The sequence below is a fragment of the Phyllobates terribilis genome, unplaced genomic scaffold (assembly GCF_046119375.1).
Source record: "Phyllobates terribilis strain yellow unplaced genomic scaffold, ASM4611937v1 Scaffold_98__1_contigs__length_5973952, whole genome shotgun sequence".
NCBI lineage: Eukaryota > Metazoa > Chordata > Amphibia > Anura > Dendrobatidae > Phyllobates > Phyllobates terribilis.
In genome coordinates this window covers 4,877,446-4,902,806 of record NW_027362858.1, presented here as the reverse complement: position 1 = coordinate 4,902,806, position 25,361 = coordinate 4,877,446, and the positions used below count along the sequence as shown (strand labels likewise).

General features: G+C 41.0%; 1 protein-coding gene across 3 annotated transcripts; it reads right to left on the bottom strand.

Annotated features, from left to right (window-relative positions):
• Positions 1–3,571: 3,571 nt before the first annotated feature.
• On the bottom strand, positions 3,572–25,361 carry LOC141198605 (uncharacterized). Of its 3 annotated transcripts, XM_073663029.1 has the most exons (8): positions 25,231–25,361; positions 18,944–19,102; positions 18,556–18,639; positions 18,247–18,426; positions 18,041–18,164; positions 17,860–17,957; positions 17,571–17,661; positions 3,572–7,197 (listed from the first exon to the last, which is right to left on the bottom strand). In XM_073663029.1, exons 3-8 carry the CDS (start codon positions 18,631–18,633, stop codon positions 5,348–5,350), a joined length of 2,421 nt encoding a protein of 806 aa, XP_073519130.1. In that variant the 5' UTR covers positions 18,634–18,639; positions 18,944–19,102; positions 25,231–25,361; the 3' UTR covers positions 3,572–5,347. The 3 variants fall into 3 exon arrangements, with proteins under 3 accessions (XP_073519130.1, XP_073519132.1, XP_073519131.1); XM_073663031.1 differs by lacking the exon at positions 18,944–19,102; XM_073663030.1 differs by lacking the exon at positions 25,231–25,361 and having other exon boundaries at positions 18,944–19,982.

The window sequence follows — 25,361 nt, the reverse complement described above, 5'->3', positions numbered from 1 at the left end:
GGGGTTCAGGGTGCTCACCACACATCTAGATAAGTTCCTTGAGGGGTCTAGTTTCCAAAATGGGGTCACTTGTGGGCAGTTTCCACTGTTTAGGCACATCACGGGCTCCCCAAACATGACATTGCGTCAGCTAATTATTCAAGCAAATTTTACACTCAGAAAGTCAAATGGTGCTTCTTCCATTCCAAACCCTGCCGTGCGCTCAATCCGTGTTTTTTCCCCACATATGGCGTATCAGCTTACTCAGAAGAAATTGCACAACAAATGGTATTGTGCAATTTCTCCTGTTACCTTTATGAAAATGTAAAATTGGGGCTGAAAAACATTTTTGTGGGAAAAATGTGAAAATTTTATTTTTATGGCTAATTTTTATGGCTCAATGTTCTGTGAAGCACCTGGAGGTTCAAGGTCACCACACATCTAAAGAAGTTCCCTGAGGGGTCTAGTTTCCAAAATGGTGTCACTTGTCAGGGGTTTTCAATGTTTAGGCACGGCAGGGGCTCCCAGAATGTGACATGGCGTTTGCTAATTATTCAAGCAAATTTTACATTCAAAAAGTCAAATAGCACTCCTTCCCTTCTGAACCCTGCCCTGTGCCCAAATAGTGTTTTTTCCCCACATATGGGGTATCGGTGTGCTCAGGAGAAATTGCACAACAAATGTTGTGGTCTATTTTCTCCTGTTACCCTTAATAAAAAAAAATTGGGTCTAAAGTAACATTTTTGTGAAAAAAAGTTAAATGTTCATTGTTTTCTTCCACATTCAAAAACTTTCTGTGAAGCACCTGAAAGGTGTCACTTTTGGATAATTTCTGTCATAAAGGCTCATCAAAGTCACTTCAAATGTGATGTGGTCCCTAAAAAAAATGGTTTTGTAAATTATGTTGGAAAAATGAGAAATCGCTGGTCAACTTTTAACCCTTATAACTTCTTAACAAAAAAAATTTTTGGTTCAATTGTGCTGATGTAAAGTAGACATGTGGGAAATGTTATTTATTAACTATTTTGTGTGACATATCTCTCTGATTTAAGGGCATGAAAATTCAAATTTCGCCAAATTTCTGATTTTTTTCACAAAGTAACGCAAGTCACATCAAAGAAATTTTAACACAAACATGAAGTACAATATGTCACGAAAAAACAATCTCAGAATCAGTGAGATCCGTTGAAGCGTTCCAGAGTAATTACCTCATAAAGTGACAGTGGTCAGAATTGTAAAAATTGGCCTGGTCATTAACGTGCAAACCACGTTCGGGGGTAAAGGGGTTAACACAACAAAAACAAAAACTGAATGGAGCAAATAATATATATCAAACCAAAGGAAAGTATCTACGTATCAGACAATTGTCTATTACCAATAAGTTGGTGACATATCTATGCTAGGATATGAATGGCAGACCATTTGGGAATAATCAGAAACACCAAACATGAGTTTGGTCAAAAACCTTTATTTCACAAGCAATTGGTTACATGGTGGCACCTCAGAAGTGGGAGACCACACTACATAAAATACAGTGATTGTATAATACACAAACAGTTATATATGCACAGTAGGTGATATCCAGAAGTCTATTGATCCTATTCTGAACATTATTGGAGAGTTTGGTGAATGGTCAGAACTGTCCATTAATCGGGATAAGTCGGTTATTCTACCATTTGATGATATCCCTGATTCGAGCATATTAGAACATACACAAATACAAACGGTTGAGAAATTCTAATACCTTGGTATAAATATAACAAAAAGATCTCTGGATTACATTGTACTGATTCTATATCTTCTTCTGGAAAAGTATAAAAAGAAACTAGATGTGTGGTGCAGATTACCATTATCGGCTGTAGGAAGAGGGAACTTATTAAAAATTATATTGATGCCCCAACTCTTATACATTCTGCATAATGCCCCTATTTGGATCCATAATTCCCATTTTCAGAAAATTCATAGCAAGTTTCGTTCTCTTATATGGAAAAAAAATTGTCTAGGATAAAATTTGAATAACTAGGAATCTGGTGTTTTGGCGATCCCTAATGCACTGGTATATAGTGGGGAAAAAAGTATTTAGTCAGCCACCAATTGTGCAAGTTCTTCCACTTAAAAAGATGAGAGAGGCCTGTAATTGACATCATAGGTCGACCTCAACTATGAGAGACAAAATGAGAAAACAAATCCTAAAAATAAATTGTCTGATTTAGAAAGAATTTTTTTTTTCAAATTTTGGTGTAAAGTAAGTATTTGGTAAATTACAAACAAGCAAGATTTCTGTCTCTCACATACCTGTAACTTCTTCTTTAAGAGGCTCCTCTGTCCTCCACTCATTACCTGTAGTACTGGCACCTGTTTGAACTTGTTATCAGTATAAAAGACACCTGTCCGCAACCTCAAACAGTCACACTCCAAACTCCACTATGGTGAAGACCAAAGAGCTGCCGAAGGACACCAGAAACAAAATTGTAGCCCTGCACCAGGCTGGGAAAACTGAATCTGCAATAGGCAAGCAGCTTGGTGTGAAGAAATCAACTGTGGGAGCAATAATACAAGACCACTGATAATCTTCCTCGATCTGGGGCTCCACACAAAATCTCACCCCGTGGGGTCAAAATCATCTCAAGAACGGTGAGCAAAAATCCCAGAACCGCATGGGGGGACCTAGTGAATGACCTTCAGAGAGCTGGGACCAACGTTACACAGGCTACCATCATTAACACACTACACAGCCAGGGACTCAGATCCTGCAGTGCCAGAAGTGTCCCCCTGCTTAAGCCATTACATGTCTGGCCCCGTCTGAAGTTTCCTAGAGAGCATTTGGATGATCCAGAAGAGTATTGGGAGAATGTCATTATGGTCAGATGAAACCAAAGTAGAACTGTTTGGTAGAAACACAACTCGTCGTGTTCGGAGGAGAAATAATGCTGAGTTGCATCCAAAAAATAGCATACCTACTGTGAAGCATGGGGGTGGCAACATCATGCTTTGGGGCTGTTTCTCTGCCAAGGGACCAGGACGACTGATCCGTGTACATGAAAGAATGAATGGGGCTATGTATCATGAGATTTTAAGTGCAAACCTCCTTCCATCAGCATGGACATTGAAGATGAAACATGGCTGGGTCTTTCAGCATGACAATGATCCCAAACACATCGTCAGGGCAAGGAAGGAGTGGCTTCGCAAGAAGCATTTCAAGGTCCTGGTGTGGCCTAGCCAGTCTCCAGATCAAAACCCTATAGAAAACCTTTGGAGGGAGTTGAAAGACCATGTTTCCCAGTGACAGCCCTTAAACATCACTGCTCTAGAGGAGATCTGCATGGACGAATGGGCCAACATACCAGCAACAGTGTGTGCCAAACTTGTGAAGACTTACAGAAAACGTTTGACCTCTGTCATTGTGAACAAAGGATATATAACAAAGTATTGAGATGAACTTTTGTAATTGACCAAATACTTATTTTCCACCAAAATTTGAAAAAAATTCTTTCCAAATCAGACAATGTGATTTTCAGGATTTGTTTTCTCATTTTGTCTCTCATAGTTGATGTCAATTACGGGCCTCTCATCTTTTTAAGTGGGAGAACTTGCACAATTGGTGGCTGACTAAATACTTTTTTTCCCCATTGTATTATATGGCAGCGCAATTGCAACATTTGGGTGGGTGGCAAAGCGCTGCAAACCCAAATAGTATTAAGCGGTTAATTACCTCAGGAACACAGTGGAATATTCCTATTCATATAGTTGAACTGAATGACCTCGCACACAAGAAATCAATATACTCTACACTTGCTCTACTCTACAAGGTCTGGGATAGGGGTAAAGATATAATGGAAATAGGAGACTGCAATGAATATGCACCTATATCTAATATATATAATCGTCTTATCCTGTCTGTCTGTCCAGGAAATCCCGCGTCGCTGATTGGCCAGGCCGCGGCCAATCAGTGACACGGGATTTCAGAAAAAGATGGCGGCCGTTAGCAGCTCATCTGCGGGACGGAGGTGGTCGCTGATCTCCCGACGGCAAGTGTGAAGGGAGGACCGGTGAGCGGCGCCGCCGGTCGGGATACTTCAGCTGTGAGCAGCCGACCATCTCCTGGCTCTTCGCAGCGGAAGTACCCGCACAGGCAACGCCGCTGCCCGGTCCTCAGAAATACAATTTTGGCGCCAAATTTAAACACCGCTCTGCTGATTGCGCCCGGTGTACCGCATACATATTCTAGAATACCCGATGTGTTTGAATCGGGCCACCATCTAATGGTTTAATAATAAATATGCAGAGTTCTATAAATTAGAGGGATTTTGGAGTTGGGTGGATAAAAGAATATATACGATATAAAACATATTGTCTGAAGGGATACTTAAGTCCTTTGATCAATTAAAGGGGAAATTTGGGTTGACAAATAAACAATTCTATAAATATCTACAGTTTCGGCATTCATTTAATGCACAATCAAGATGGACGCCCTTTTGATAATTATTTAAAAATATTTCCTTCTCCAGCTAGACAAAAATGGATGGAAGATATAGGTCCAATTTCTGAGGATCAGTGGAGAGGTATTAGAACTGGTACCCCAATTATCTGTAAATGAGGCGCAGAGATTTTCCCAGATCATATTAATACATAGGAAATATAAGACGCCTAGATTCCTATGCAACATAGGATACCGGACTGCTGCTGAATGTCCAGGATGTAACATGGATGCTGCGGGCCTATTACATCCGCTATGGGAATGCTGGGAGTTAGGAAAATACTGGAAAGGAGTTCTGTCTATTATAAAGAGGGTATATAAAATAGATATTCAACCAGACCCCAAAAATGCCTATTAGGTATATTAGAAGATGATATGGAATTTGACCCAATTTCAATAGGGATTTCACATATTTTATTTCAAGCTAGGAAACATATTGCATCCAAATGGATTAACCCCTCACCTCCAGAAATTAGTGAACTCAAAAATAGGATAAATAATATTATCAGATTAGAAAAAGGGGTATATAAAAAACGAAACTCAATGAATAAATTAGAGAAAATATGGGGCTTATGGTTGGATACACCTGGAATGCCATCAAGGGGGTTATTGTTGGAGAGACAATGACTTATGGGAGAAGGGGGGTATTGGCGAGGTCTAATGTTTCATTGAAATGTATATTGGAATTCCCTAACATGTGGTATGGGTAATATAGCACACCTATATGTGTATAGGATTATAATGTTTATTACAATATTATGGTTATATAAGAGATTTCAAGAATATGAACGGTAATGGGCAAGCTGAAAGGATATATAGGAGAGATGCATGTATGTGATCCCTATGGTATGTTATTTTATTATTGTATGTACTGGTTTCTTGTTTTTTGCATTAAAAAAAAAAAGAATAGGAAAAAGGCTTCTCTCCTGTGTGAGTTCTCTGGTGCTTAATCAAAGTTGATTTCTGGTTAAAACATTTCCCACATTCTGAACATGAAAAAGGTTTCTCCCCTGTGTGGGTTCTCTTGTGACTATCAAGAATCATTTTACGATTAAAACATTTCCCACATTCTGAACAGCAAAAGGGCTTCTCCCCTGTGTGGGTTCTCTGGTGCTTATTAAGATACGCTTTCTTTTTAAAACATTTCCCACATTCTGAACATGAAAAAGACTTCTTCCCTGTGTGGGTTCTGTGGTGCTTAACCAAAGCTGATTTCTGGTAAAAACATTTCCCACATTCTGAACAGGAAAATGGCTTCTCCCCTGTGTGGGTTCTCTGGTGGTCATCAACATGCGCTTTCTTGTTAAAACATTTCCCACATTCTGAACATGAAAAAGGCTTCTCCCCTGTGTGGGTTCTCTGGCGTTTATTAAGATGTGATTTTTGGTTAAAACATTTCCCACATTCTGAACAGGAAAATGGCTTCTCCCCTGTGTGGGTTCTCTGGTGGCTATCAAGATTCGCTTTCTGGTTAAAACATTTCTCACATTCTGAACATAAAAAAGGCTTCTTCCCTGTGTGGGTTCTCTGGTGGCTATCAAGATTTGCTTTCTGGTTAAAACACTTCCCACATTCTGAACAGAAAAAGGGCTTCTCCCCTGTGTGGGTTCTCTTGTGACTATCAAGAATCATTTTACGATTGAAACATTTCCCACATTCTGAACAGGAAAAGGGCTTCTCCCCCGTGTGAGTTCTCTTGTGACTTTCAAGAATTATTTTACGATTAAAACATTTCCCACATTCTGAACAAGAAAAAGGCTTCTCCCCTGTGTGAGTTCTCTTGTGTCTATCAAGAATCATTTTACAATGAAAACATTTCCCACATTCTGAACAGGAAAAGGGCTTCTCCCCTGTGTGAGTTCTCTTGTGACTTTCAAGAATTATTTTACGATTAAAACATTTCCCACATTCTGAACAAGAAAAAGGCTTCTCCCCTGTATGAGTTCTCTTGTGTCTATCAAGAATCATTTTACGATTAAAACATTTCCCACATTCTGAACAGGAAAAAGGCTTCTCCCCTGTGTGGGTTCTCTGGTGGCTATCAAGATGCGCTTTCCGGTTAAAACATTTCCCACATTCTGAACATGAAAAAGGCTTCTTCCCTGTGTGGGTTCTCTGGTGGCTATTAAGATGTGCTTTCTGGTTAAAACATTTCCCACATTCTGAACATGAAAAAGGCTTCTCCCCTGTGTGGATTCTCTGGTGATTAACAAAAACTGATTTCTGGTTAAAACATTTTCCACATTCTGAACATGAAAAAGGCTTCTTCCCTGTGTGGGTTCTCTTGTGGGTATTAAGATGTGCTTTCTGGTTAAAACATTTCCCACATTCTGAACATGAAAAAGGCTTCTCCCCTGTGTGGATTCTCTGGTGATTAACAAAAACTGATTTCTGGTTAAAACATTTTCCACATTTGGAACAAAAAAATCTATTGTCCGCTGAGTGTATTTTTTGATGTTTAAAAATAGACTTTTCGAGGGTAAAACTATTTCCATTTTCTGAACGCGATTTCTTTGCTTTAGGAGCATTTCGTTTTGTTCTTATTTTATTTTGATTTTCCTTAGTAGTCGGTAATGAATCAGAAAATAGGACCTGTTTCATAGGATCAGATGATTGAGGTCTGCTGTGAAGGGATGATGGTATATCTGGAGTAATGGCATTCACTTCAATTGTATCCTGTGGGATCTCAAGATCATCAGATTTAAAAATCTCTTGTCCATCTGATCTTCTGGTACAGTCATCTGCCAAGAAAAAAAAACAATTATTCATTTTGAATAAAATATCATTGAAATTTATATTTTTGAACATTTCTACTTAAAATGTCTAAATAAACACATCCCTGGGCTACATGCTAATCCAGGAAAATGAAGAGATATACACTACCGTTTAAAAGGTTGGGGTCACCCAGACAATTTTGTGTTTTCCATGAAAACTCATACTTTTATTTATCAAATGAGTTGCAAAATGATTAGAAAATATAGTCCAGACATTGACAAGGTTAGAAATAAAGATTTTTATTAGAAAGAATAACTTTCTCCCTCAAGCTTTGCTTTTGTCAAAGAATGCTCCCTTTGCAGCAATTACAGCATCTTTTCAGTTGTTCTGTGTCTCACAAATGTTCTTCTGTGTGATCCAAACACCTCAAACTTTGATTCGTCTGTCCATAAAACTTTTTTCCAATCTTCCGCTATCCTATGTCTGTGTTCTTTTGTCCATATTAATCTTTTGCTTTTATTAGCCACTCTCAGATATGGCTTTTTCTTTGCCACTTTGCCCTGAAGGCCAGCATCCCGGAGTCGCCTCTTCACTGTAGACATTGACGCTGGCGTTTTTTGCATGTACTATTTAATTAAACTGCCAGTTGAGGAGCTGTGAGGCGTCGATTTCTAAAACTAGAGACTCTAATGTCCTTGTCTTGTTGCTCAGTTGTGCAGCGGGGCCTCCCACTTCTCTTTTTACTCTGGTTAGAGCCTGTTTGTGCTCTCCTCTGAAGGGAGTAGTACACACCGTTGTAGGAAATCTTCAGTTTCTTGGCAATCTCTCGCATGGAATAGCCTTCATTTCTAAGAACAAGAATAGACTGTCGAGTTTCACATGAAAGTTCTCTTTTTCTGGCCATTTTGAGAGTTTCATAGAACAAACAAATGTAATGCTCCAGATTCTCAACTAGCTCAAAGGAAGGTCAATTTTATTGCTTCTCAAATCAGCCAAACTGTTTTCAGCTGGGCTAACATACTTGTGCAAGGGTTTTCTAGGGTTTTCTAAACATCCATTAGCCTTCTTACACAGTTAGCAAACATAATGTACCATTAAAACACTGGAGTGGTGGTTGTTGGAAATGGGCCTCTATACACCTATGTAAATATTGCAATAAAAACAAGACGTTTGCAGCTAGAACAGTCATTTACCACATTAACAATGTATAGAGTGTATTTCTGATTCATTTAATGTTAGCTTCATTGAAAAAAAATGTGCTTTTCTTTCAAAAATAATGAAATTTCTAAATGACCCCAAACTTTTGAACAGTAGTGTATGCTATAGTTTAAAAATCAATTTTATTAGACACAAATCTAAAAAATAGAGGAATATTTAAAATATTTTAAATATTCCTCTATTTTTTAGATTAGTGTCTAATAAAATAGATTTTTAAACTTGAGCATATATTTCTTCATTTTCCTGGACTAGCATGTAGCCCAGGGATGTGTTTGTTTAGATTGATTTAGAAGTGGTATGCAATCTTTATTTATTTTTCTATGGGATTCTTGTGTTAATTGTACTTAACATGTCTGTAGAAACGGGAAGTTATTGACAGAATGACAGTTCACAGTCTAATAGAAAACCTCATAGGATGAACCAGTGGAGCGTGGTGTCCAACTGTTTCTTCATTCTGCCTCCAAAATATGGAATAAGAAGCCATCAAAAAATGTTATGTAGGCAAAAATAATACCAATAAAAACTTCTACTCATCCCCCAAAAAACAAGCCCCCACTCAGATCCATCATCTGTCAGTGGAAAAACAGAGGTTTCCACATTATTAGTGGCTCAAAGGCTCTTGAAAAGCAACATGGCTTCCAAAAACCAATCCAGCAATATCCGCTCTCCCAAAGTCAGATCTCCCCCTCTCTTCTGAGCCTTGCAGTGCGCCCAAACCACATTTAGCATCCATGTATTTGGCATTACTATAGTGAGAAGAACCCACTTAATTTATGGTGTGTGTCTCCTGGAGCACAATCTGGGCACTATGTGTTTGGTAAAAAAATGGGCAATGTGCAATTTTTACGCACCGACATCCATTGTGTGCTAATTTCTGGAAAGTGCCTGTGGAGTCAAAATAGACTCTACTCCTATAGATTTAATTTTGATAATTATAACCCTCAATGAATTAGTCACTTTATGAGGATTTCTATTGCCCTGGTTTTCTGACATTTTGTAATATTAGGACTTCTGTAAATGGTGTGTCCCATCTCCTCTGGGATTTGTTCCCCCGATGTCTCCTTCTCTCACCAGGAGCCGTCTTATTCATTCTGCAGGCGGCGCTGGTGATGGAGATATTGGAACCAGAAGCTCTGGGTGGCGCAGGCTCTGTCCAGCCACTATAATTAGGGTGCCTGGGACCAGTAGTACCATCCAGTCTAGCAGTGTGGGTGTGTGTGCTGTCCAGCTGAAGTAATCTAGTCCCTACTTCAGCCAATTGGAAAGCACCGCACCCTACTAAAGCTGGAAGCATATTGCCGGAAGCTGCCAGATCCAGCCTTGTTCTCCTCTGGTTCAGTCCTCTGTGCTCAGCTCCCGGCTTGTGGATTTGTTTCCTGTTGTGACCCCGGCCCGTTTACTGACTACTCTTGTGTCTTCTGATTTTTTATGTTCTCTGCCCTCCTGGTTCTGACCCGGCTACCTGACTATTCTTCTTCCCATCTCACACCACAGAACAGCAGGTAACACCGTGGCCCAAGCCTAGGGGTTCTGTGTAAGTCCAGATCCATGTAGATAGGTTAAATGATGATGAGCAAGATAATCCTTGAATCTGGAAAATGGAGTAGATGTGCCCAGACAGTAGTGTACGATCGTATATAGGGTAGTGTCGGATTCAAGAGAAGTTGGAAAATAATTTTTAAGGCCCATTTGTTTCCTATTATCATTTGTGAAGAATTCCAAAGATATCACCACATAAAGTGACACATGTCAGATTTAAAAATGGGGCCTGATTAGGAACACAAAACTGTCTGCAGGAAGGGGTTAAATCAGAGTATTTTGAGCACTAACTACTGTAGTCAAAAACTGACTATAGACAATAACACATCTACTGAATTGATCAAACTCAACAGTCTTCATCAGAGAAAAATGAGTAACTAGTGGTGAAACCTCTCTGGGGTAATTAGAGTATGGGGCTCGGTGGCTCTTCGTAATCTAAACTATGATAATGGCCAATATTTTCTGTCAGATGAGTTTCAATTAGAAATATAAGACATTGAAAGAGAACTTTTTCTAATAGTGCAGAGCTGAGGTGTCTTAAATTTAGACCTCGGGCATTGGGAAGAGGTAATGGAGGCCTTCTTTTAAAGACTACCAGGGAGTTACAGAGACACAGAAGTGAGGCAGGCCGATCCCACCACAATAAAGCTATCATACAAAATGAACCTGTAAAAAAAAAGATGGAATAAAAGATATGTTACATCCCCAACAACAACATATGTATGAGGGGAGAGCTCCAACACTAAATCGGAGTCGCACTCATTTATGGTGGACCATTGGAGCTACTATGAGTCCTGAGCAGAAGAGTAGAGAAAGTATCAGTGCCCCCATTTCAGGAGAGATTGTGCAGTAATCTGAATTCCTTAGGATTGAAAACATAATGGAATTTATGACGTGGAGTGAATCCATGAAACCAGGGCTCGAGCCATGCCAACACGTCTCCTGCAGGTGTGAATAAATGTATATTACAGCCATCAGCCACGCACAGCTTAGAGATATATCATGTCACAGGTGTAATGTTTTCTGTATAGTTTATCACAATCCTGTTTGAAGTTAGTTGGTTTAAAAAGAAACTGAAAAGTCAGGATAAAGGGAAACTCAGAAAGGACGGAGAAAACATGAGTATCATTGCATAAAAAAATATATTTTTATTAAATAATCTTAACCCCTTTACCCCCGAGGGTGGTTTGCGCGTTAATTTTTACAAATCTGACCAGTCACTTTATGAGGTAATTACTCTGGAACGCTTCAACAGATCCCGCTGATTCTGAGACTGTTTTTTCGTGACATATTGTACTTCATGATAGTGGTAAAATTTCTCCGATGTCACTTGCGTTTATTTGTGAAAAAATCGGAAATTTGGTGAAAATTTGGAAAATTTCGCAATTTTCAAAATTTGAATTTTTATGCCCTTAAATTAGAGAGATACAGTACACACCAAAAGTTTGGACTCACCTTCTCATTTAAAGATTTTTCTGTATTTTTATGACTATGAAAATTGTACATTCACACTAAAGGCATCAAAACTATGAATTAACACATGTGGAATTATATACTTAACAAAAAAGTGTGAAACAGCTGAAAATATGTCTTATATTCTAGGTTCTTCAAAGTAGCCACCTTTTGCTTTGATGGCTGCTTTGCACACTCTTGGCATTCTCTTGATGAGCTTCAAGAGGTAGTCACCGGAAATGGTTTTCACTTCACAGGTGTGCCCTGTCAGGTTTAATAAGTGAGATTTCTTGCCTAGTAAATGGGGTTGGGACCATCAGTTGTGTTGTGCAGAAGTCTGGTGGATACACAGCTGATAGTCCTACTGAATAGACTGTTAGAATTTGTATTATGGCAAGAAAAAAGCAGCTAAGTAAAGAAAAACGAGTGGCCATCATTACTTTTAAAAATGAAGGTCAGTCAGTGCGAAAAATTAGGCAAACTTTGAAAGTGTCCCCAAGTGCAGTTGCAAAAACCATCAAGCGCTACAAAGAAACTGTCTCACATGAGGACCGCCCGAGGAAAGAAAGACCAAGAGTCACCTCTGCTTCTGAGGATAAGTTTATCCGAGTCACCAGCCTCAGAAATCGCATTTTAACAGCAGCTCTGATTAGAGACCAGGAAAATGCCACACAGAGTTCTAGCAGCAGAAACATCTCTTCAACAACTGTTAAGAGGAGACTTTGTGCAGCAGGCCTTCATGGTAAAATAGCTGCTAGGAAACCACTGCTAAGGACAGGCAACAAGCAGAAGAGACTTGTTTGGGCTAAAGAACACAAGGAATGGACATTAAACCAGTGGAAATCTGTGCTTTGCTCTGATGAGTCCAAATTTGAAATCTTTGGTTCCAACCACCGTGTCTTTGTGCGACGCAGAAAAGGTGAACGGATGGACTCTACATGCCTGGTTCCCACCGTGAAGCTTGGAGGAGGAGGTCTGATGGTGTGGGGGTGCTTTGTTAGTTACACTGTTGGGGATTTATTCAAAATTGAAGGCATACTGAACCAGCATGGCTACCACAGCATCTTGCAGCAGCATGCTATTCCATCCGGTTTGCATTTAGTTGGACCATCATTTATTTTTCAACAGGACAATGACCCCAAACACACCTCCAGGCTGTGTAAGGGCTATTTGACCAAGGAGGAGAGTGATGGGGTGCTACGCCAGATGATCTGGCCTCCACAGTCACCAGACCTGAACCCAATCGAGATGGTTTGGGGTGAGCTGGACCGCAGAGTAAAGGCAAAAGGACCAACAAGTGCTAAGCATCTCTGGGAACTCCTTCAAGATTGTTGGAAGACCATTTCCGGTGCTTACCTCTTGAAGCTCATCAAGAGAATGCCAAGAGTGTGCAAAGCAGTCATCAAAGCAAAAGGTGGCTACTTTAAAGAACCTAGAATATAAGACATATTTTCAGTTGTTTCACACTTTTTTGTTAAGTATATAATTCCACATGTGTTAATTCACAGTTTTGATGCCTTCAGTGTGAATGTACAATTTTCATAGTCATGAAAATACAGAAAAATCTTTAAATGAGGTGTGTCCAAACTTTTGGTCTGTACTGCATGTCACACAAAATAGTTAATAAATAACATTTCCCACATGTCTACTTTACATCAGCATAATTTTGGAACCAAATTTTTTTTTTATTAGGGAGCTATAAGGGTTAAAAGTTGACCAGCGATTTCTCATTCTTACAACAAAATTTGCAAAACCATTTTTTAGGGACCACATCACATTTGAAGTGACTTTGAGGGGCCTTTATGACAGAAAATACCCAAAAGTGACACCATTCTAAAAACTGCACCCCTCAAGGTGCTCAAAACTACATTCAAGAAGTTTATTAACCCTTCATGTGCTTCACAGGAATTTTTGGAATGGGGAAGAAAAAATGAACATTTAACTTTTTTCACAAAAATGTTACTTTAGACCCCAATTTTTGCAGGGGTAACAGGAATAAATGGACCCCAAAATTTGTTGTGCAATTTCCCGCGAGCACGCAGATACCCCATTCGTGGGGAAAAAACACTGGGCGCACGGCAGGGCTCAGAAGGGAATGAGCGCCATTTGACTTTTTGAATGTAAAATTTGCTTGAATAATTAGCGGACGTTATGTTGCGTTTAGAGCGCCTCTGATGTGCCCAAACAGTGGAAACCCCCACAAGTGACACCTTTTTGGAAACCAGACCCCTCAAGGAACTTATCTAGATTTATGGTGAGCATTTTGAACCTCCAGGTGCTTCATAGAAGTTTATAACATGGAGCCGTGAAAATAAAATTTTCACATTTTTCCCACAAAAAATGTTTTTCAGCCCCCAGTTTTGCATTTTCATAAGGGTAACAGGAGAAATTGCACCAAGCATCTGTTGTGCAATATCTTCTGAGTAAGCTGATACCCCATATGTGGGGGAAAACCACTGCTTGGGCGCACGGCAGGGTTTGGAAGGGAAGGAGCGTCATTTGACTTTTTGAATGTAAAATTTGCTTGAATAATTAGCGGATGTGCCCCTGATGTGCCTAAACAGTGGAAACCCCCCACAAGTGACACCATTTTGGAAACTAGACCCCCTCAGGAAACTTATCTAGATGTGTGGTGAGCACCCTTAACCCCTAGGTGCTTCAGAGAAATTTAGAACATGAAGCCGTGAAAATAAAAAAAAATCTTAACTTTTTCCACAAAAATTATCTTATAGCCCCAAATTTTTTAGTTTCACAAGGGTAAGAGTAGAAAATGTAACCTAAAAACTGTGCAATTTGTGTGTGTTGGGCCATGTAGAAATAATAGGATGTGAAGAGGATGAAATAATAGCCGTTAAAAGGACTCTATATCAGATCAGAAAGCTTATAGCTGCACATCTTTATTAAGATTAGAAGAGGGAGTGTACAAAAAGCGGAAGGCTATACGTAAATTTGGTAAAATCTTGGGTAAATGGAGCACGTTTCATGGTTATCATATTATGTCCATTTTAAATATCAATCGAGTTTGAAATATTGTGGTCTATCAGGTTCTACTTAACTAATCACTGACTATTAGATATTATGCTCTATATCCATGGATCAAATTATCAATGCTTTAACAGTTAGATAAGCTATATGATAATATGCGGTCTGTAATTAAATTTGTCTTTGCCATATGGTTTTTGGGGGTGTAATGGGAAGGGGAGGGGGAATGGGTGGGTTTTGAAGGGCATTGCCAGTTGGGTGATGCCTCAATGTTGTTTATGTGTAATGTTAAAAAAAAGTCTTTTAATAAAAAGTATCTGATTTAAAAAAAAAAACTGTGCAATTTCTCCTGAGCACGCCAATACCCCATATGTGGGGAAAATACACTGTTTGGTCACACGTCAGGGTTCAGAAGGGAAGAACTGTGACTTTTTGTATGCAAAATTGGCTGGAATCAAGAGTGGACGCCATGTCGCATTTCGGGAGCCTCTGATGTGCCTAAATAGTGGAAACCCCCCACAATTGACTCCATTTTGGAAACTAGATCCCTCAAGGATTTTATCAAGGGGTATAGTGTACATTTTGAACCCAGAGGTACGACAGAATTTGATAACATTAGGTCATCATATTGAATAACTTGTCATTAGTCTTGAGCGCAAGTGCTCGCTATTTGAGTTTGCATCGGGTACTCGGGTATGCACCATGTATCACGGGTGCTCGAGTGACATGCTCGAGTCCCTGCCCCGCATGTTTCATGGTTGTTAGACACCCAAAAAAAACATATGGGCATTGCTTGTGCATGGCAGGCGATCCAAGCAACGTTTTTTTTGGCCGCAAAGCATATGGGGTAGAGACTCGAGCATGTCACTTGAACACCCACGATACTCCGTGCATACACGAGCACCCGATGCAAACTCAAGTAGCGAGCACTTGCGCTCAACACTGGTCGACATATCGTCTTTTTTTTTTTTTCTTTTGAAAAAATCCCAACCCTAACCCTCTCCATAATGCAACCCCAACCCCAACACCAACGCTAACCCCAACCCTAACCCTACCCTAACCCCAACCCTAATACAACCCTAACCCTAGCACAACCCTAACCCTACCCTAACCCCAACCCTAATACAACCCTAACCCTAGCACAACCCTAACCTTAGAGTTTATTTTTTTACCCCATTCCTCGTGTAGTATAAGTGATTAGACGACTTTATTCTTCGGATCGGTGCGATTACAGCGATACCAGATTCATATTGGGTTTTTATGATTGACAGCTGTCACACACTAAAAGACGCATTTTTTTGCAAAGACTTGTTTTTGCATTACCATACTTTGAGAGCTATAATTTTTACATATTTTGGCCGACAGTCATGTGACGGCTTGTTTTTTGCGGGACAAGTTGACGTTTTTAATGGTACCATTTTCGGGCATGTGACATTTTTTGATCGTATTCTATTCCGATTTTTGGGAGCCAGAATAAGCAAAACCAGCAATTCCGAAATTGTGTTTATGGGTTTTTTTTTTATGCTGTTCCGCGTGAGGTAAAATTGATAAGGCAGTTTTATTCTTCGGTTCAGTACATTTACAGCGGTACCACATTTATATAGTTTTTTTATGTATTGACGCTTTTACACAATAAAAACTACTTTCTAGAAAAAATAATTTTTTTGCATCACTTTAGTCTGAGAGCTATAACTTTTTATTTTCGGCTGATGGAGCTGTATCGTGGCTTATTTTTGCAGGACAAGATGACGTTTTCAGCGGTACCATTTTTATTTACATTCGTCTTTTTGATCGCGTGTTATTCTATTTTTCGTCTGGCTGTATGATGATAAAGCATTGTTTTTTGCTTCGTTTTTTATCATTTTTTTTACCGTGTTCACTAAAGGGGTTAACTAGTGGGACAGTTTTTTATAGGTCAGGTCATTCCGGACGCGGCGATACCAAATATGTGCACTTTGATTGGTTTATTTTTATTTTTTTCATAATAAATAAATATTATGGGCTCAATATATTTGTATTTTTTGGGGATTATTTTTTTCATTTTTTTTTTATATTTTTACAATTTTTTTTTTCACTTTTCTACTTTTTTTTTTACTCTTACATATTGTCTCACTATGGGACTTTCACTTTTTGCAGCCTGATCGGCTGCATGGCATTGAGGGCAGCAGCTCCCTATGCCATGCAGCCTGTCAGTGCTGCACACAGGGGAGACATTACTTTGGTCATGCACTGCGCATGACCAAAGTAACGTCCTGCCTCCTAGTGACCCGGATGTTGTCATGACGACATCGGGTTGTCATGGCAACATCCGGTTGCCGCAGCAATCATCGCTGGATGCCGGCAGGAGAGTTGAGTATAGCGATGACCTCCCCCCTTGCCACCGCAATGCTGCTATCGACTTTGATCGCAGCATTGCGGTGGTTAATGTGCAGGGAGCGGTGCGGGACCGCTCCCTGTACATAGCACTGGGTGTCAGCTGTGACAATCACCCCGTACCGCTTTTCATTACTAACAGGCGAAACGCTCGTTGAGGCATGCTGTCACATCTGCACACCCCTCTGTGACACCCTGTGTCTGCTTTGGAGCTTAGTGATTTGGTGAGTTTAAGGGCACATGTACTTTTGAATTTGACATTCTCTTTGGTTCACATGGGAACCTTGAATGTCATATGCCTATATAATGATATTAATTATGTGCTTACCTATCTCCCTTACTACCATCTCATGCTTTTTGGAATATAACATTGAGCTCCCTTTGCACGGTACGGAGTCATGGTGTTTCGATCTATTGCACACCATGTTAATTATATATATTGGATTTATTGAATCATGTATTTTAAGATTATTTAATAAAAATAACAATTTTATGCCATGATACTCATATTTTCTCCTTCCTTTCATACCTTTTTGAGTAGGCAATTGTTGTGTGTTGAGCTAGTTGTTGTTGGTCTTTGACCGACCCCCCTGGCTGACTATAAAATTATGTGGGCCGTAGTTTGTCTATTAAAGGGAAATTCTGTTGTTATTGTACAAAAATTCACACTTGCCCCTCACTGCACATTTAATTTTGTCGATCATAAAAGTGAACTTTGGCCAGAAAGACTGGACCTGGTCTTGTAGGGACCATATGAGCACATTCAGCAGCACAGAAGGGAGAGAAGGTAGATTCATCCAATGTGACTTCTCTGCATTTAGTGGTTACCACTCACCTGGGTACTCATATGTAGGAATCTCCTCCTTACACCGCTCATCACCCCTCACATATGTCTCTGTAGTATTAATATGGGTCAGATCTTCACCCTGAAACAAATATTGTAAAAGTCACAGACAGATGGAGAAGTCCCATCTATGATCAGCTCTAACCCTGCCATCTCCACCATTGTCATTACACAAATATAAAACATATAATACTGGTGGATAAAACAAGACTGAACACAAGACCTTCACAGCCGTCTACACATCATAGGGGAGATCTCATGACGCCTTCTCTCCATCTACCTGATGATCCTGAGGAATATTGGGATCTTCTTGTTTACAGTCCTGTGGAAGAAGAGGACGGGGACATCTCTCTGGTGTTGTCCTCTTACTGGATAGATCTGGAGGAAACACATACAGGGACTGAATTCATTCTTTACATACAGATAATTATAGGCCGTGTGTATTTAGTCCTGTCTATTACCTGGTGATGTGAGGGGCTGGGGAACCTCCATCATGACGTCCTTGTACAGATCTTTGTGTCCTTCTAAATACTCCCACTCCTCCATGGAGAAATAAACACCGACATCCTGACACCTTATAGGAACCTGACACATACAATGATACCGTCATCCCCCGATCCCTTCATAGCGTTACTGTATAACGTCCCAGCATTCCCAGCAGTGTCACCTCTCCAGTCAGCAGCTCAATCATCTTGTAGGTGAGTTCTAGGATCTTCTGGTCATTGATGTCCTCATGTATCAGGGGGTGAGATGGAGGCCCCGTGATTGGGCTCAGGAGTCTTCCCCATCCCTCAGACACAGGGGCCTGACAGCGCTCACTAGAGGTCTTCTTCACTACTGTGTAATCCTGGTTATGGAGAGACACGTTAATAAATCTCCCTCCAGACATTTCCAGAGTCCTCACCTCTCCAGTTCTGTCCATCTGTTATTCCCATAGATAAGAATGATGTAATGTGACGTCATCAGAATCTCTCACCTCTCCAGTAAGCCGGAAGAGGATCTCTAGGGCGAGGTGTAATATCCTCTCCGCCATCTTCTTTCTGTCTCTATCCATTCTTCTCTAGGAAAATTATATAGATAATTAGTATCTCATATTGTGGGAATATGAGTGGATTGAAGAGGAGTTGGTGTAAAATATAAAAAATTCTGTGTAATACATTTTTTTTATAGCATTGTGATGCCGGTATAAAGCAATAATGTGGTAGAGCACTTCATACATCTTCAGGTCAGACAGAGATACCGATGTGCTATCAGTTGGGATTACGGAAGTTATAAAATAATTCAGGTAATTTAACAACATAAAGAAACAGCAGTCTTTGTACAGCCAATAAAATATGTTAATGGTTTATTTATATACATCTCACCACTCCACGATAAGTTCTAGAAATGAGAGGTCTTCTATCTCCACCACCTTCTCTACACCGTGTGCATGATTATTAGGCAATTTCTATTTTTCATCGTTACTTTTATTATTTAACATCTCCAGTGCTGTCGGTCAATCCAAAGGGTAATAAACCTGAAACCTGAATATTTAAGAAAGTAAAAGTGAGGTGTTGTTTTAGGAGAATATCTCTGTGTCCAGAATTATTATGCAACTATATGAAAAATGTAAATTTTCCATCTTAATTGTTCATTTTCATCTGGTATAGTGAGAATAAGAACCAAACATCTCAATGTCCAAAAATACATTTCTGACATTTAATAAAAATATATCAGTGTCCAATATAGCCACCCTTCTTCTCAATACCAGTGATAAGCCATCCATCCATGGAGTCAATTAGTTTCTTAATCTGTTGACTATCATCTTTGTGGGCAGCACCAGGCACAGCCCCCGACACTGATCAGAGAGGGGACTGTTCTCCTTCACCATAAATCTCCAGTTTAACAAAAGTCCAAAAGTTCTAAGTAAGGTGTACCTCCAGTGAGGAAAAGGCCATGTCATTATGTCATTATTCTTTCATCTTTAAGACCTTTCCGGGCACTGAGCAGTGAAGGCTTTTATGCTGTGATTGAGCATTGTCCTGCAGAACAATACTGTTTTTTTTTTTTTTTTAAAGATGCAGATTTTTTTCTATACCTCTGCTTAAAGAAAGTGTCTTCTAAAAACTGGCAGAAGGTTTGGGAGTTGATTTTGTGTCCATCTTCAACTTGAAAAGATCCAACTAGCTCATCTAATACCAGACCAGAACAATGCCCACCTCCACCTCGCTAGCATCGGCATCGAAGTCGAGGTCTGTGCCCATTACTGATCCAGCCACGGGCCCATCCATCTGGTCCGTCAAGAGTCACTCTCATCAATGCATAAAATCTTTGAAAAATCTGTCTTCAAATATTTCTTGGACAAGTTTTTTCTTGTGTCTTGTTCAGTGGTGGTCGCTATTCAGCCTCATCCATGTCTCTGAGCACTGAACACCTTGTACTTCTGGGCCTCCATGGAGGCTGCTGTTCTGGAATACGACAGCACTGGAGGATAATATCTTCCTGGTTGCTCCACGTTTGAGTCTTCTGAAATCTTTTGCAATTAATGCTATTCTTTTTTTTCTTTTGTGACCCTGTAGACCTTTGAAGGTTGTGTGGTCACTCCTCAATATCTGAGCAATTTAAGGATTGCTGCATCCCTCTGTAAGACTTTTAACCATTTTTGAGTTTTTAGTCAGTTAAAACTCTTTTTGGCCCATTTTGCCTGAGGAAAAGAAGCTGCCCCTGATAAAGGGTGTCAGGACCGTCAGCGACGACACAGAGGAGATCACACAATATCCCTCCGCTGCCGTCACCCTGTCCAGATTTGTCAGGGATTTGTGCGCACACGATCCGGATTACTCACTATGTAGGTATCGGCAAGTGCACAGTGAGCATATGGCGTATTCATCTCCGAATCCCAACGCATGGAATATGTGTATAAGCCCCCATACGGTCACTGTTAGCTTCACGACAGCCCAATTAATATTATTCGCTGCCACCACTGAACAGCTTTGAAATATAATACAGGCCTGATCGGACGCCTGCTTTCTGGTAGCGTATATGGCTTCGGGAGAGGGAACGATTACAGAGCAAAAGAAACAGAACTATTACATTTCATATTTAATCCAAAAGTGAGACAGTGTTTATGAAAAATATACAAAGATTTTACAAAAGGAGACATTACAATACAGAATATACATTTCCACAAAATAAACAGGATTAAAGAAGACTTACGTACTAGACAGATCGCAGAGACTATTCCATTTAGCTGGAGGGGGGGTACTCCAATGATTTGACCGTTATCGAACGTGATAATTTGCTTATAAAATCTATACCCCCGGCAATGAATACTGACCCCCCCTTAGGCTGTGTCTTTTATGCCGAAGGGGGAGACCTGGCCACATACCCCCCTGTGATGACCTCACGTGGGCTGGGCTCCAGCTTTCATATTTTTATTAGAATCTCTAACTTCTGGGAAAACTTATCGCTGGTTGATCACAGAAGCTTACAAGTGATGCCATATTTTCCATTATGAATTTACCTTTCTTTAGAGACTACACATGGCATAGCTGTGGTCTGTTATTCTGGTACTTTTGCATCACAGCTCCCTGGAGGGGAATACAACTATGGAAAAAGATATGTATTGTTCCTTAGCTGACCCTGCCACTAAAAATATGGGTCCCATTATTATCGTAAGTATCGAACTCCAGATATTCCATATTTCGCGTCGGTGCCGGACAGACTATAGATTTCTGTTGAATTCTTTTGAAGTCCGGAGCTAAATCTTCCCCAGCTAGGTGTAAATGTATCGCAGGTCTCTGTTAATTAGGTTTGCCACCTCTCTTTGTATTGGCATCAGTCTACAAGCCACTTCTCCTGCGTGTGCTAATTTGCACAGACACAGATGGTGGATAAGGGAAGGGGAAAGAGCGGCTTGGGGAGAGCAACATTTTCATAATATTTCTTTAATATTTTCATAACAAAGGGTTTCAATATCCATAGGCCACACACCCCTCATTACACATATACACATCACCTGATCTACTTCATCCACTAAACATAAAAGTTTATACAGCTTGCATTTGGCAAATCTGCATAAAAATTCTGATATAGTCAAAATATTCACTTGCCTAATGATTGTGGAGACAGTGTATGTTTCAAAGTGATCAAGAAAACTATTTTTTATTCTCAACTGCTATAAGCTATGGGTGCAATGTTCAGGAATCATCCCTCAATCCATAGAACGTGGATTCCACATCTCACCCCTGACAAAGCCAAAATGTGAAAATAGTTGGTAATAATCTGAAGCTTGTCTCCATTGTGATTATGATATGTTATAAGCAAGTTTGAATATCTCAGTTATTTCAATGTGTCTTAGGGGTGCACTGTTTTTTATGGTAATACAAAAAGAAACACTGGCATGGTTGAACCTAGCAGGGTGCAGTGTATGCTCATGTGTTATTCTGGTGTTGCAAAAAATAAATGATTACAATCATGTCTTGTTACAGCAAAAGAGAAGAACAACCATATTAGCGGTGTGGGGCACTAAAACTATGGGGGTAACAAAGATGAGGATCATTACTGTATATAGCAATGAGAGGGGGGGCTAATACTTTATAGGGCACCATAGAAGGTTATAGCACTATGTGGAAGTGAGGAAAAATTGGCAGGACACCTAAGGAGAGTAATGAAAAAAATATAAATAAAAAAAATACAAAATATAAAAAAAACACACACAAACAATAAATGTTTAGATCATTCCCCTTTTCTCCCAAAGTCAATAGCAAAATGTAATACATTGGAAAAAATCATTTGAAATTGCCATGCACGTAACTGCCTGAATTAATACAATTTTGAAATATTTTTTCCCATAAGGTATAAATCAATGTTTTTGATCACCACAATTCCACATAAAAATGTAATAAAAAGCTATTAAAATGTCATATGTACTACAAAATTGTAAAAAAAAATGAAGAAAACAAGAAATAATCATTGAAACCGGTCCATCGATGGATGAGAGTTACGGGTCTCAGAAAATGGCGACACGAAAAAATTGTTAGATACTAAATTTTCAGCCCTGGTGACATCATACATGTAGCGCATTAGACCGCTGACTGGCTGCAGTTGTCACACACGCTAAAGACATGACATCACCACTGCAGCCTATAAAGAAGACCCGAGCAGCAGCAGAGAGCCGCCACTGGAGCAGGGGAAGGTGAGTAATGCGGATTATAGCATTTGTTACACAGGCTCGTAGATTGTGTACAGAACACTGAAAGGGGAAACCTCTTCTATGATACTCCTCTCTGCTGTTGGTCCAGGGCACATTGTGATGTTCAAAGTTGTAATGAGCCTTAGTCTGAGGACAGACAGGAATAATGATAAGATGGCCTGAGAGCAGAGAGGAACACTGAGGAGATGGTCTGATGGAAGAGAGGAATGCTGAGGAGACAGCCTGATTGCAGAGAGGAATGCCAATAAGATGGCCTGACGTCAAAGAGGAATGGTGAGGAGATGGCTTGACGGTACAGAAGAGAGCTGAGGAGACAGCATGAGGGCAGAGAGGAGCGCTGAGAAGACAGCATGAGGGTAGAAAGGAGCGCTGGGGAGACAGCCTGAGGGTAGAAAGGAGCACTGAGGAGACAGCCTGAGGGTAGAAAAGAGCGCTGAGGAGACAGCCTGAGGGTAGAAAGGAGAGCTGAGAAGACAGCCTGAGGGTAGAAAGGAGCGCTGAGGAGACAGCCTGAGGGTAGAAAGGAGCGCTGAGGAGACAGCCTGAGGGTAGAAAGGAGCGCTGAGGAGACAGCCTGAGGGTAGAAAGGAGCGCTGAGGAGACAGCCTGAGGGTAGAAAGGAGCGCTGAGGAGACAGCCTGAGGGTAGAAAAGAGCGCTGAGGAGACAGCCTGAGGGTAGAAAAGAGCGCTGAGGAGACAGCCTGAGGGTAGAAAGGAGTGCTGAGGAGACAGCCTGAGGGCAGAAAGGAGTGCTGAGGAGACGGCCTGAAAGTGGAAAAGAGTGTTGAGGGGATGGCCTGAGGTTAGATATGAGCACCAAGAAGCAGCCAGGGAGCAGAGAAGAAAGGAGATGGCCCGAATACAAATAGGAGTGCTGAGGAAATGGCCTGAGGGTAGAAAGGAGTACTGAGGAAATGGCCCGAAAGTGGAGAAGAGTGTTGAGGGGATAGCCTAAGGTTAGATATGAGCACCAAGGAGGCAGCCAGACAGCAGGAAGAAAGGAGATGGCCCGAAAACAGAGAGGAGCGCTGAGGAGACGGCCTGAGAGCAGAGCGCTGAGGAGAGGTCCTGAAGCAGAGAGGAGCGCTGAAGAGACAACCTGAGGGTAGAAAGGAGCGCTGAGGAGACAACCTGAGCGTAGAGAGAAGCACTGAGGAGACACACTGAAGGAAGAGATGAGTGCGAAGGAGGGACACTGAGGAGACTGCCTGGGAGCATAGAAAAGAGATGAGGAGACAGACTGAGGGCAGAGAGGATTGCCGTGGAGTTGCCCGGAGAGCAGAGAGAAATGCTGAGGAGACGACTCGGGAGCAGAGAGAAGCGCTGAGGAGACAGCATGAGAGCAGAAAGGAGCGCTTAGATGGCCGGAGAACAGAGTGGAGCACTGAGGAGATGACCCGGGAGCAGAGAGGAGCACTAAGGAGATGGCCTGAGAGAAGACAGGAGCGCTGTGGAGATGGCATGAGAGCAGAAAGGAGTGCTTAGATGGCCGGAGAACAGAGTGGAGCACTGAGGAGATGACCCGGGAGCAGAGAGGAGCACTAAGGAGATGGCCTGAGAGAAGACAGGAGCGCTGAGGAGATGGCATGAGAGCAGAAAGGAGTGCTTAGATGGTCTGAGAGCAGAGTGGAGCACTGAGGAGATGGCCTGAAAGTAGAGAGGAGCACTGAGGAGATGGCCTTGGAGCATAGGAGTGCGGTGAGGAGATTGCCTGGGAGCATAGAAGTGCACTGAGGAGATGGCCTGACAGCAAAGAGGAGCGGCGAGTAGATGGCCCGAGTGCAGAGAGAAGCACTGAGGAGACAGGCTGAGAGTAAAGAGAAGCGCTGAAGATATGGCCTGAGAGTAAAGAGGAGTGCTGAGGAGACAGACAAGAAATGCAGAGGAGATAGATGGTCTGAGGATAAGGAGGAACACCGAGGAGACAGCCTGAGTGTGGATTTATAAGAACAAGAACAACTTAGGTGAGAAATATGATGGGAATCTTGAGAGAAAGTAGATGGAGCTCATTATAATCAGAGGGATAGTCGGGCTCTGCTCCTGGGCATCTAATGGTGAATCCGTCACCAGTCTGCTTTCCATTGCTCTATTCCTACAAAGCAACAGAACAACGGATGGCTTTAGCAGAAAACACAGCCTTAAAGGAATCGTCCATTTACGTTATGGGTTTAAGGTAGAATTAAATGGTAATGGGTGGTGTTAGGGGTTAGAGGAATGGTTATGGATGTGGCCTAAGATGTCATGATGTACAATCTATCCCTCTTTATCTTCTCTGACAGTTGGGAGGTCACACAAATGTAGAAATCTAATTTTTTTGGTAGCTGCAAAATGCAATTGCAATGTGTGAATAAAGTCTATAGAGAGCGTGAGCCCCAATGGGGACGGTGATAATGATGTGTGTACAGCACTGCGGAGTATGTAGGCGATATAGAGAATAATGGGGAATCTCCACATACCTCCACCTGCAGAGCCGCCACCACATATATGGCTGTTCTGTGCGCACAGGACCTGTGATGAGGTCACAGGAGGGGAGGAGTCAGGGGTCACATGATCAGGGGCCTCAGTGGATGCAGGACCCTGCTGTACC

Excerpts from the sequence above, each read along its gene's own strand:
- LOC141198605 (XM_073663029.1), bottom strand. The coding sequence starts at position 18,633 with ATGGATAGAGACAGAAAGAAGATGGCGGAGAGGATATTACACCTCGCC. Across the intron at positions 17,662-17,859 it reads ATATTCCTCAGGATCATCAG|GGTGAAGATCTGACCCATAT; the intron begins GTAGATGGAGAG and ends TATTTGTTTCAG. Across the intron at positions 7,198-17,570 it reads TCCTACATATGAGTACCCAG|ATGACTGTACCAGAAGATCA; the intron begins GTGAGTGGTAAC and ends TTTTCTTGGCAG.